General features: G+C 40.7%; 1 protein-coding gene across 1 annotated transcript; it reads left to right on the top strand.

Annotated features, from left to right (window-relative positions):
* The first annotated feature begins 874 nt into the window (after window positions 1-874).
* On the top strand, window positions 875-10,920 carry LOC308176901 (ras-like protein family member 11A-like). Its single transcript, XM_080553324.1, has 4 exons — window positions 875-1,249; window positions 2,611-2,667; window positions 5,075-5,157; window positions 9,514-10,920. The coding sequence occupies exons 1-4, from the start codon at window positions 1,105-1,107 to the stop codon at window positions 9,979-9,981; spliced, it is 753 nt and encodes a 250-aa protein (XP_080409450.1). The 5' UTR covers window positions 875-1,104; the 3' UTR covers window positions 9,982-10,920.
* Window positions 10,921-12,607: the final 1,687 nt, after the last annotated feature.

The raw sequence follows: 12,607 nt of genomic DNA, 5'->3' as shown, positions 1-12,607 counted from the left end.
TGTACTTTCTGTAGTTTCATTTACATCTGTTTTATATTATTTGCAGTTTTCCTTTATCTGGGCCATTCCCTCCCCACTGCTCGTCCCTTTTTCTTCCCTCCCCATTATCCCTGATAACTGAGAGTTGCTTGTAGCCCGTGTACGGTTACATGCTGTCATCCCTACAGACCTTGCAGCTGCCAGCTGTCTTAAAACTACACCGGGTTTGCCTATAGAAGTCATTCTTTCTTCATTCCCTCTGTCTGGCTCTGATGGATACTGGCTTCTTTAGCCTTCCCAAGCCTGTCGTCAGCCCTAAATTCACTTTTCCATGTTCAGAGAAACAGCAGTGCCCCAACCCCGTGCTGACCCACATTCCAGTGGGCAATTACAACTAATAACATGCACAACCCAGCATATCAAATGTATCCTGGAGGATACAGATACGAGCTTGTACTTTGGAATAAAAAACCTACTGCTGTCTGAAAAATGGGGGGGGGGGGGGAGGGGGGGAATGTTTATTTTCCTGAAGAGGAGTGTCCCATCAGCTCCGGCACCCTGAAGGGGCCCAACTGCAGGACACAATAGGACAGGGAAAACAACAGAGCCTGGAGCTGGAGCCCATTGAAAATGCAGAGAAACTAGACAGGCAGAACGGGATGATTCAAAGTGGAATTAGAGCAGGGCACCGGGGTGACTGTCTCTTGCCGCTGTGACGACTGAAACACAGAAGAATCTCGTTTTAGCAAGGAGCCAAGGGGCAGCACACAAACCAGGCGGCGGGGAGATAAAGCGGGGAGCGAGGGAGCGTGGTTGATGGAGGCACACGCTCTGTGCCCGGCTGGAGGAATGTCCTGGTTTCCCTCGTGATTGGCTGGGGAATGGAGGAGTCAGTTTTCACGGGGGTTGATCAAAAAGTTTCCTTTTGCTTTCCAAAGTTGCTGTCTGAGCAGAGGCATCGGGAAGAGGAGGCCGGTGGCTGTAACGTTCCTTGGGAAAGCTACTTCAATGAAATGAGAAGGCTTCTCTGCCCGGGGATACACAGCCCAGAGCAGACGCTGAGAAGCTGCTTTCCTCCCTTTGTCTCCCAACTCCTACTGGAGTTGATCAGCTCTCCCTTCTGGCATGCGTCTCATCTCTCAGGATACGATGTCACAGTATTCTACTAACTTTCTCTTGCTTCCCATACCAGAGTACCCGGTGCTAGACTGCGTGCCCAACAAAATCATCAAGCTCGTGGTGCTGGGTGGCAGCAGCGTGGGCAAGACAGGTAAGCCCACAGGTGTCCTTCGTGCTCTTTGCTTGCTGCTGGCTGCCTGCGACGGTGGCTCCGACAGACCCAAGGCTGTGCCAACCCCTTTAACCATTGCAGCTGAAGCATTCGAAGTTAGTTCGTGCTTATGTTTGTTTGTTCGGTGCCTGGTTTGCCAGGAGGATTTGCTGCAGGTCTGTGCAGCCGGCCAGTGCGTGGGGACTTCTGTACTCACAAATGAATCTCCGGGGTCTTGTGCAGAGGGATTAACATCTAAATTTCCACTCAGAAAAAAATGGGCTAGCGATTTTTATTCTCCTGCTGTAAATGATATATGCTCTGTGGACAAATAACAGGGCAGGAGATGTATCTTCCTGTATTACTCTCCAAAGGAGAGCAGAAGAAAGGAGGGTGAGGGAGCATTACTGCTTTGGAGTAGATGGTTCATGATTTCAGAAATAATTACGGGAAGATCTGTTTTACTGCATCTGGGGTTCCACAGCACTCAGTAAAATGTTTCCCTGCTTTGGATTTGAAGCAGCTGTTTCTGTATTATTTTTAGGTAACTTGCTGAAGGTGGCTGCCCATGTAAATGTACCAAAGAGGTGACTCAGTACATACTGTGAGAAAAATGATTGTTTTAAATGAAATCTCTGATACAGTTGCTTGCAGAACAAAACTTTTTATTTAGATATTAACTGAGTGGTTTTGAAAATTATTAGGAATCTGCTGAGATGAAAGCACTACAGTAATATAAATTCCTGTGGCCAAAAATGAGATATAAATGTTATAAAGAGACCAAAAAAAGGAAAATGTTGTAATCCAATAGTGTATGAAAGCACCACAGGTTAAGATGAATAAGGAGGTAATGCCACACCATGACCTGTGTGTGCACAGCACATGCAGTTTGTTTGCTGGGTGTGCTTAGATATCACTAATGGGTTTCATTAGAGGGGTACTGAGGATTTTTAAGGCTGGGAAGAGCCATTTGATCCATCGGCCACACTTCTGATATGGCACAGAGGTCTAAAAGTTGGTATTGGGATTAGTTTCAGTATAGTAAGGGTTTGGCTTGTTACTCTTCTAAATTATTTTAAACCAAAGGTCAGATCATTATATCCGCGGTCACAACAAGCAGCCCTCCACAGCCTATACTGAATAGCCTCACTGAACTGGAGGGGTATTTTACAGTACAAGTTGCTATTTTTTTGTGTGTGTGTGTGTGAGTGCAGAGAGGATTTGCAGAATAGCATGTGAGCAATAGCAAGATTAGCTTGGTTTCATATTATACTAACTCTTCCAGTAAGATATTACATGTGTTCTGCAAAGACTGACTTTGGTTCACATTAAAGACCCATATTTTTTTCATTGTTTTACAGCCCTGGTTGTGCGCTTTCTCACTAAGAGATTTATTGGAGACTATGAAGCCAATACTGGTGAGTCTGCTCTCTACTGCAGTGCTGCAGATAGCTTAAAAAGGAATCTACTCAATTTTGTGACTGGTGCATATTACAGGAAAGCCAAGCAGTGTTAGATGTCCATAAGGTGCATATTTTCAGTTAATAGCCTCAAGCTATGAAAGCAATAAATCAAAGCCTCATTATTTATGATCCTTTTAGCTGTTTGTTTTTTTTTTCCAACTTGAAGGAAAAGGATCAGAGTAAAAGGCTTGCTTGGGGACATACCTATACTAAAATGCAGACTCTAGGAACAACTTGCATATTGACTAAACCGCAGAAACCCAATGCTGCTCTCTCTGCAACCCCAGGGAAGCCAGAGGAATTCCAAAGTGTGTAAAAGGCAGTTCAGAACTTTTTTTTTCCCTTTGTATTCCCTTTTTTCAGTCTCTTTTATGACAAGGGAGACTTCCAAATTGAAGTCTTCTTTCCATAAGATAAGCAAAGTGGCCATGCAAACTCCTACTGTGTTTCTTGTTTAATCCCGACACCTCAGGGGATGTGCTCGTGTGGACTGTTTAATTCTCAGCCTCTGTTCCAAGTAAGTGCTAACTGTATCAGCCAGCATTGTAGAAGGGATCACCGTGTGCATACCTACTAGCACATCCCACACGTAGGCCGCCTCAGATTTGGGGTGAAAGAGGAGGGGATTCAGAGAAGTGACTGCTTCACTTTGGAGAGACATGCTGGATTTAGAATGGTGAGCTAGGAATGGAGATGGCAGTACAAGACACCTTTGATCTCTGCCTGTCTGATGAAATACAGTCCGAAAGCTCCTCCTTACAGCTCCCTCTCACTGACCCTAAGTAACCTCGACGGTTGCCTGCACTATTTCTCTTTCTTTTCCTTCATCTTTTCTATGGGAGACCGTAGATCAAGTCAGACTTCTGAGCTTTGGAATGGATTGGTGCCGAGAACCACATGCTTTTCTCATTAAGCTACCAGCCCAACAGCCATGCTGTAGAGGAAACAAATATGCCAGAAATAAGAAACAGGTGGTATTGTATTTGTGATCACTCAAGCATGCTTTTCCTCCACTTGGGTATAAGTAAGAGCACAGCGTCTGGAAGTACCTGATCTTTTTTCTGCAACGCATTACAGACTAGAAATAATATGTTGTCTGGTTCAGGGGTGCAGTATCTTCCCATAAAGTAGTACCATCTTTTTTAAGCAGCTTAAAATCTGATGTGTTTTAATAAATAAATAATTCCCAGGAGGGCTATATTACCTCACAGAGTCAGTATTAAAATATAATATGATAATGTTGGATCCAGATGCAGTGAACTTTGCCATATTAAATTTCCTTATATTGTAAATGTTTCTATGAGCTCAGAATCTTTTCCACTGGAATAAAAGCACTTGTTTCCCTGAATCAAATCTTACAAAGATAATTTTCAGAAGTGACAGCATTATTGTCACTAACCGACCTCCCTGTTGGTCTGAATTCCTTGCTCTCCAGTAGATGGGATTTCTCTAGGTTTGAGATGAAGTACATCATTTAAAATGTAGCGATGACAATTATATTTGGACAACTCTGAAAGGTCAAACACAACAGCTGTAGATATAGCATTTCTTGTACATCCATGTGACTTGCATTAAGTTCCAAAGAAAAACGATGATGACATCAGTCTCTGAAGCTGTCCTTATCACAACCACAGATAGTTCATAAGATCAAAACTTAGTTTTCTTTGTCACTTCATCTGCACTCCAGTACCAAAATAAAGGTCAAGCCCAGAACAGTCATGCTCCTATGAGAGCTGGGTCAGCCCTAGACACTTTGCCAGGGCTTGACCTTGAGTATCAGTCATTCAGACTAACCAGAACTCTGATTTACTCTCTGGGGATTTCAACCAAACTCTGACTGCTAAGGTCATACAAATTCCAAAGAGCATCTGGGTATTCTGTATATGCTCACCTGCTCTGTGTCCAAAACTAGAATACTTCTTTTTTTTAAAAAAAAAAAAAAAAAAAAAACTTCAGAAAAATGCAATAGGAAGCAGCTCACCTATTTTAGAGTAAACACCTGGATAGCTTGGCTTGAGGTTAAAAATATGTGCCCTCCACATTTTAAAAAGTTAACAAAACGGACTGGAAACCTGACTGGGATTGATGCACCCACTGTAACTGAGTATTTGACTCACTACAAGTGCCACCCTTCCCATATACCATCCTAGGGCTACAGTGGGAACATCCAAGCACACAGCAAATACAAAACCACTTTACTTAAGTAAACAGCCACTCAACCTCCCTGGTACCTTTCACTTTTCTATAAGCAGCTACATATCCTAAGCCTCAAAAACTAGATTTTGACACTTCCATTTTGCCTTTATGCACTCTTTCTTTGTTGTTACAGTCCCTGCCTCTAATGATTTTGCTTTTCCACCAGGTGCTTTGTATTCAAGAAAGTTCACCATAGATGGGGAACAGATCTCCCTACAGGTGCAGGATACTCCCTTTGTTTCACTGGAGGTAAAACATCTGCTCAGTGCATCAGTAGTTTACAACACAGTTACTATCTCTTGTTGGTTGCCAGCACTGTCATCTGTTAGTATTCCAGCAGAAATACACCTGGGCTCAAACCCAAAGGAAGACTAACAGGGGTACCTTACCCCCACCAAAACGAGCCCTTGAAGAGATTAAATCAGGCTCTTTTTAGGAGTAAGTCAGAACTAAACCAAATCTATTTCAAATACATACCTACATCCCAAGCCTAGATAGCAGGAAAATCATAGGCTGGCTTGCTCTTGCCAACTCCCTGTTTTATTTCCTGTCAAATAGTTTCTGTCTCTGTGCAGCAGAAAACTCACCTGCCTAGAGGCTCAGCTGGCTCACCTTACATATTTCGGTGCACCCAGAATCTCTCTTCTGGAAAAAAGGTGTTTCTTTTCAAAGGGACAGGCCTCACAGAAACTGTCATTTCCAGCTAGGGTGCTTTTCGATGCTTTCCCTACTTTTTCATGTTTTAATTTTATTCATTCCTTATTTCTCAGTTGTTGGCTTTTACATATACCCCTCTTTCTATTCTTATTTTACATATTCAAGGTTTAATATTTGAACAGGAACCTGTTTCTATAAATACTCTTACAAACAGATTCCAAAATAAAGATGTCTTTTTTTGAAGATCTGCTTTACATGTAGAACAACATGATGAAAATGGTGTCAGAGCAGCAGGAATTGTGATGAAGTTTGTTTTTACAGGAATGTTGGAAATCTCAGGAGAGCAATAATTCCTATAGAATAGCTGAGATTTCATGGTAAAATTAGGCATCCTCTTGTCGCCGTCAAATCTAAACTTCTAGGTTTGGCTTTAACCTCAGTCTGGGCTCAGACTTGGCCAAATATATGTCTGGATGGGAACACCACCATCTCTCATCCACTTTCAAGCTAGCCCTGGACGGCTTTATATATCCTGTTTAGTCTGCGTGGACCCATGAGCATGGGCTCATTTCTGTGCTCGTGAAGAGCTGTTCCACCCTGAGATTACAGAACAGGGTAAGCAAAGCTCCCCCAGCCTCAGCTTGCATGTGCATTTTCTCCGACCACCAGAAGCAGATTGAAGTGGAAAGCCTTGACAAGGCTCCAAACTCTCTGCTGTGAGAGGTGCACAGAGCAGAAGAAACCTTGTTTATTCTGCACACTAAAAAGCAAACAAAAGCTATTATGGAAGTCCTCCAAATATTCAAGTGGGACTTAATTGTACAAAGACCCTATGCCAGCTTGCTTACAGAAGACATAGCAAAGAGGAGCTATCGGTAGTGATTACGCACAATAGGGAATGCCTGATAGGCTTAGCAAAGGGAATCCCTTCTCTCTTCTGTCCCCTGGAGAAAGGAGGGATTGAATGAATTTAACTCCCCTCTCACACCAGATACATGTTTATTTTCTGATTTCTCTGTTTTAACTAAGATTCTGCCCTAAAGTTCAGAGACTGTAACCAGAGCTCTGCAAAATTTAGTAATGCCAGCAGCTGAGGTTTCCTAGTGAGGAACTATTTTAATTTAGTTAGGAAGGAGTTTCATTTTCTTTGTCCCAATCAAAGGTCTGTACTGTTTCGAAAGTTCCCACAGACATGCTTATCTTAGCTTGGATCTCTGCTGGCATCAAATAATGTATCTGAAATCATTTGAAAGGATTGTTCCTGAACAGAATTTAAGACTGAGTGAGAATAGGTCAGATTTTCTGTTAAAATCCTTAAGAGAGTTGTTTGTGGTGGGCAGGCTGAGCAGAGTGTTTCAGGAGGAAGTCATGTGGAATCACTCAGGATTCTTGCCACACTGGAAATGTTAATGTTTAAGAGAGAAACAGAAGCAAGGAGATAACTGGTTTTGTTAGGTGATTCATTGCTGCTTGGACTATACGTGGCAAATGACTGTGTGTTTCAAAATTCATTCTGGAGCAGAGATTTCCATTTAAAAAGTAGCCCATTAGCCTTTGATTTTCCTGAATAAAGCATTCCATTGGGGATTATCCATCCATCTCACTACTGGGTGGGCCTAGCTGGAGTAACTGAGAATTCCTGCTCATTAGGGCTCCCTTGAACGTACACCTTCTCCCAAAACATTTTCCAACGCTTGCCAGAGCAATTAGTTCTTTTTCCCCATAAAGGAGTTTGCTGGTGAAAAGAGGCTAATTGTCTACAGATTGGATACAACTCAGACACCAACAGTGCAAATTGCCCTTCTTCCCACAGCCTGCCCTGGCCTGGCTGAGTTCACTCTCATTTACGTTTCAAGCAAAGCTGCTAGTGAGGCTCCTTCTTCCTTCTCTATGCAACCCTGTATGTTTTCTTTTTTTTTTTTTTTTTTCTTCCCTCGGGTGGGGAGCGGGGGAGAGGAGAGTGATCAGGACATCTGTTAAACAATTTCGCTGCTAATAAAGGACATTTAAGATTTAAGTTTGTATTACTGTGATCTGGCAAGAGCAAAGAATTACTAGGTATGATGGGCCAGTGCCTGTATTGCCCATACTGAAATAAGTACAGGGCAAATAGGTATATCAAAAGGGCAGTTAGAAGAACTGCTGTTAAAAGTTTTAAGCCTTATTTAGACTCTGAGCCTTCAGATACCCTGTTTCCTCCTTCCCACAAAAGGGTCTTGTCTGTGGTCCTTCTTTTAAACTGTCTGACGCACCATAAAGAACAAATCAGTTTTGCTCATTCTTTTCCACCTCTGCTTCCTGAAGTTAGGCTTTGTAATTCATATTTAGATGTCTAAACAAACGTGATCTGTTTTGGGAGATTGCTGAGCACATGCAAATCCTGTTAAAATGTATGAGAAAGGCAGATAAGTGTTATGTAGCTAGATAGATATTGGAGCATATGTTCTAATATTTTAAATTTCCATAACTAATATTGAACAGTGGCTAAATTTTTAACATATTTTTTGTTCTTTCCTATGACAAACTAGATTTCTGTCAAAAAACCTCTAAGTGCTTTTCCAGGTGTTTTATGCCTTTGGAATGAGTCATTACATGGCATCATACACACATGACAAAACAATTTTTGAATGATGTTGAAGTATGTGAAATGTTGCCTGTTTCAGTTTAGGAAGATACTATCTGACCTCTTGTGCTGGATCTGTCCTCCACAGCCTGAACTGAATTGTTTACTGGGCATATTCTGTTGGCCAGTAACTGTTAGATAAAACATTCATGGACATTAGTGGGCTTTGGAGAGGATTTAAAATGCTTGTCCTAAGTCTTACTAAAGTTCATGAAGATTTCTTGAATAGAATTTAGCAATAATAATAACAAAAAAAAGTTGGACTCTTATTTATGATGCTGAACTCCCACTAAAACACCCAGGAGCCTCTAATTCCTTACAACTTCAGCAAGGGCCTAATGTGTATTGTGTCTTGTTGGGTATGGAAGAAATTGCAAGTTTCCAGAAAGCCTGGATTATTGACAGGAATGTCAGTTCTTATCAAACCAAGAATACTGGTAATAACTGCAGCACTGATCTCCCTATCTAGCTGGGAAACATGCCAGCAGGGATAACAAAGGGTAGAGGATTAGCTGAAAATACCGTCATCTAGAAAAGTGAGCAGATCTCTTTTCAAGCTCCACAGTATTGTGGTATTGTATTCTGTTTTATATTCCCCATGCTGGTGACTGCTATGACTGTTTGAGTAGGAGCTGTGATGGACAGAACAAACTTGTGACCAGCAAAGCAGTAATATAAACCCACGGCAGCTCCATAAATGAGCAATGAGATTTCGCCTCATTTTCAGTGCCAGTAATTGGCTATTTGCAACAAATTGCTCTTTCAAAGTAACTTTACTTCTGATTATTTGGAAAACTATATGGCAGTAAAACCTGTCAGGCTTCACTTAACAGAATTAGTGAGAACCCCCAACCATGGAGACATCCAATACAGAATTGGAAAAAGACATTAAAAAACACCTTGGGGAACAACCATTCACTTGCAATAGTATGACTAGCCTGCTGAGATTTTCTAACGCTCCTACTATGCCAATCCCAATTTTATCCACAATAAAAGGGCAGGTTGCTGTCATAAGGATTTACTACCAGAGAATCCAAAATGAACTTTTAAATTTCAGTATTAGGTTGTTCTCTTATTTTTAACCGATTGGCTTTGATCCCTCTCCACTACTGTGCTCCTTGTCTGTCATATGCTACTGAGACAGAGAGGAACTTTATCCTGTCCCCAGTGCATCCCCCAGCAAACAGAGAGGTTTCTGCCTGTCTGCTGAGCAACAGCCGTACTAATACACAGCTTTGAGTAGCTAATGGTGCTGTAGGACTGTTTGCTCCGTCTGCTCCCTGTTCTCAGTTTTCTAATCTCACACCTCTTGGTTTTGACGGCAGGATGACACTGACAGCATATGTTGCCAAGAGCAGATAAACCGTTCAATCTACTGGGCAGATGGCTTCGTTTTTGTTTACTCCATCACAGAATATGAGAGCTACCGAGTCATCCGGCCCCTATACCAGCACATCCGCAAGATTCACCCAAATGCTAACATTCCCCTGCTTCTGATGGCAAACAAAGGAGACCTCCTGCGAGCCAGGCAGGTGTCCTCCAAAGAAGGACTCCAGCTGGCAAGTGAACTGGGAGGTACTTACTACGAAGTGTCAGCTCGGGAGAACTGTGAGGGAGTGCATGAAGCCTTCCAGCAGCTCTGCCAGGAGGTCAGCAGGATGATCGGAAGCTGCAACGGAGAGAAACGAAGAGGCCTCCACCTTGTCCGACCCAAGTCTCCAAACATGCAGGACTTAAAGAGACGTTTGAAACAGGCTCTGACTTCCAAAGGGAAATCTGCCACTACGCTTTGATGTAGCTGCCAGAAATTGGTTTCTGCATCCCTTGAAAAAAAAGGCAAGAAAATAAGCTGGTATTAAGGGGCATCAACAATCAGATTGTGTGAAAGGTTCTTTCATATTGCCTACACATCTTCCTTAAAAGTCCCATATTCATTCAGCAAAGGAACTTACGGAGTGTGCTCTTTGGGGCAAGAATTTAGAAACTGTGATTTAAAGAATAGATTGTCGCAAATTATTTCTGTTTCAAAATGGACACAGTCATACAGTTTAGGCTTATAATGTAGATTTTAATAATAAAATAATTAAATTCTACTATTAAGAGAAGTGGCTTCTCTTGAGGGTGGTTGTGTTCCTAAGCATAGGCAATAAGCTACAGAAGGACACCAGGAGAGCGACAGGAGCTATAATGAGCAAGCAAAACTTAACAGATTTGCTTAGTCACAAGACTGGAAAATAAAGGCAAAAAGTAAATTTTTTTAAAAAGTAATAATTCAGAAACTGCCGTTTAGAAAGTTCTTAGGAACTTGGAGAGTGATTTGCAAGCTTATACAGTGTCTCTTTAAAGGGAGATTTCAAAAAATGTCATTTTTTCAGATTACTTTTCTTTAAACACTTGTTATTTATGAAAGTGATTATATGGGCAAAATACTAACTTTTAGCAGCATTTTGTAGCCAGTTTCTCGATGGTCTACTTGTCATTTCTGAGTAGGCTTGCTACATGGCAATGAGGGACAAATAGAGCACTGTGGCTGTAAAACCTGCTCAAAAAAAAAAAAAGACTAATTAATCAAGACCAAGGACAGAACCTAAAACTGATTAACTTTTTTTTTTCCCAAACTAGTTAGATTTCAAGCTCAAAGATACTGTTTTAAAGAAACAAGGTCTTCACACAAAGTGTATCTGATTCTTTTTTTTTTTTTAAAGAATAAATGCTTTTTATGATGCCTGAAATTCCTGGCTTCAGGAATTTATCATTTTGTTATTTGCCTTAAAAACAGACTTTACTCAATACCTTGCAATGCATCCAAATCACCAGTCTGTCAATAAATATTTCACTGGCAGCATCTCACTGCATTGGGTGCAAAGGGATTTGATTTGGGTGCATCATGTGGAAAGGGATTTGAAGCTGTATCCTGTGAGCTGGCCAATTTTATGGTAGCAATAACAACAACATGAAGCATCCATCATTGTGTTCCTAGTGGGAGCAGAGAGAAACTAGGTTGAACCATGCAAAAGTCAGGATGCAATGATCTTTTCTTTAAACACACCATCCGAGCAATTCACGGGACCATGAAATGAAGTAAAGCTCAGTGATTTACACCAAGGAACACAGAAGGGAAAATCCTGGTTTGATGGATGTGGAAAAATACACCCAGCTGTAGTTTCAGCCAGCAATACCAAGCTAAATCAACCTTTTACTCGTGACCAGCAAAAATGTAAATTGAGTCTGATGAGTATTTATAGAGCTCAGGTCTTGAAAATTTATTTTACATTTTACTTGTCCCTGTATTAGACAACACTAGTCATGATTTTCCTTATCACTTGGATTTGCTTTATCTACAGCTCACCTTCAGTTTTATTTATTGTTTTCCACAGCTGGACATCTGAGAATATCTTGTGTTCAGATTAATTTTGAATTCTTTTGTTAACACAAAGCAAATGCACCTTTTTTAAAATTAGTTTCAAGCGGTAGTAGGGAGCAAAAAGGAAAGTTGGATCATCCAAACAGGGACTCAAACACTATCGGGGGATTTCTACTTTAGCTTATGGTTTATTAACAGTTTGGTATTTGAGCAGTGTCGTAATTCATTGCTGGCATTTTGGTATGGTATTAATCAGCACAAAATTTCTGTATTTTAAATTACTAATAGCATAGCTCAAATATCAAACCTTTAACATGAAAATGAGCAAACAGTTTACAAGAGACACACAAACTAAAAATTATTTACATCAGAATAACAATCACCAATTTTGAAGAACAACTAAATATTTTGCCATCCTGGTACTGTATAATAAGGGCTAAATTTGCTGAAGACAACATGCTGACATTTGTTTTCATAAAAGCCTAAGAGAATTAGGTGCTCTATCCTATTAAAATTGTTTGCAACTTACTTTCAGCTCTAATCCTTTCTTATTTGGGAAGAAAGTTTCTTCCTAAAGAAATTTGTTTTGAACAAATTCCAAAACTGTCAATGTTCTATTTTCAATAGCAATTAATAAAAAAAGCAAGGCCTTTCCCGAGTGATATATAAAACAGCTCATTTACATCTCACATCTTTAAATATTCTTTGTTTATATTAGACTAAAAATATTTTTTTTCTTAATACCCTGCTTTAGAAGTATACACAAGTATTCCTACATTTGTACTCCTACATAAATAAGTCTTCCCACATTCCTGAGGCACTGGCGGGGAAAAAAAATCTACATTTTAGCTAAGACCAAAAAATATTGAAACATTTAAGTCTTCTCCTAAATACTAACATGTGGCAAGCATTTATTCTGCCACAGAAACTTGAGTATAGTATTTCCTTTGTTCATTGAACAGCAATACAAATCCTGTAATAGCTTTGATACTGGTTTTGAGCCAGGACATACCATCTACAGAGGACAATAGAGCTCAGCATTTTTATTAGCAGCA

The sequence above is a fragment of the Anser brachyrhynchus genome (assembly GCF_964034855.1).
Source record: "Anser brachyrhynchus genome assembly, chromosome: 13".
Classification (NCBI taxonomy): domain Eukaryota; kingdom Metazoa; phylum Chordata; class Aves; order Anseriformes; family Anatidae; genus Anser; species Anser brachyrhynchus.
The sequence above is the reverse complement of the archived record's forward strand: the minus strand, read 5'-3'. Positions and strand labels throughout refer to the sequence as shown.

What these genes read in the sequence shown, in the direction of transcription:
- LOC308176901 (XM_080553324.1), top strand. Translation starts at nt 1,105, where the DNA reads ATGCGTCTCATCTCTCAGGATACGATGTCACAGTATTCTACTAACTTT. An exon ending in CAGCAGCGTGGGCAAGACAG is followed by an intron (nt 1,250 to 2,610) that starts GTAAGCCCACAG and finishes ATTGTTTTACAG; the next exon opens with CCCTGGTTGTGCGCTTTCTC. An exon ending in AGACTATGAAGCCAATACTG is followed by an intron (nt 2,668 to 5,074) that starts GTGAGTCTGCTC and finishes CTTTTCCACCAG; the next exon opens with GTGCTTTGTATTCAAGAAAG.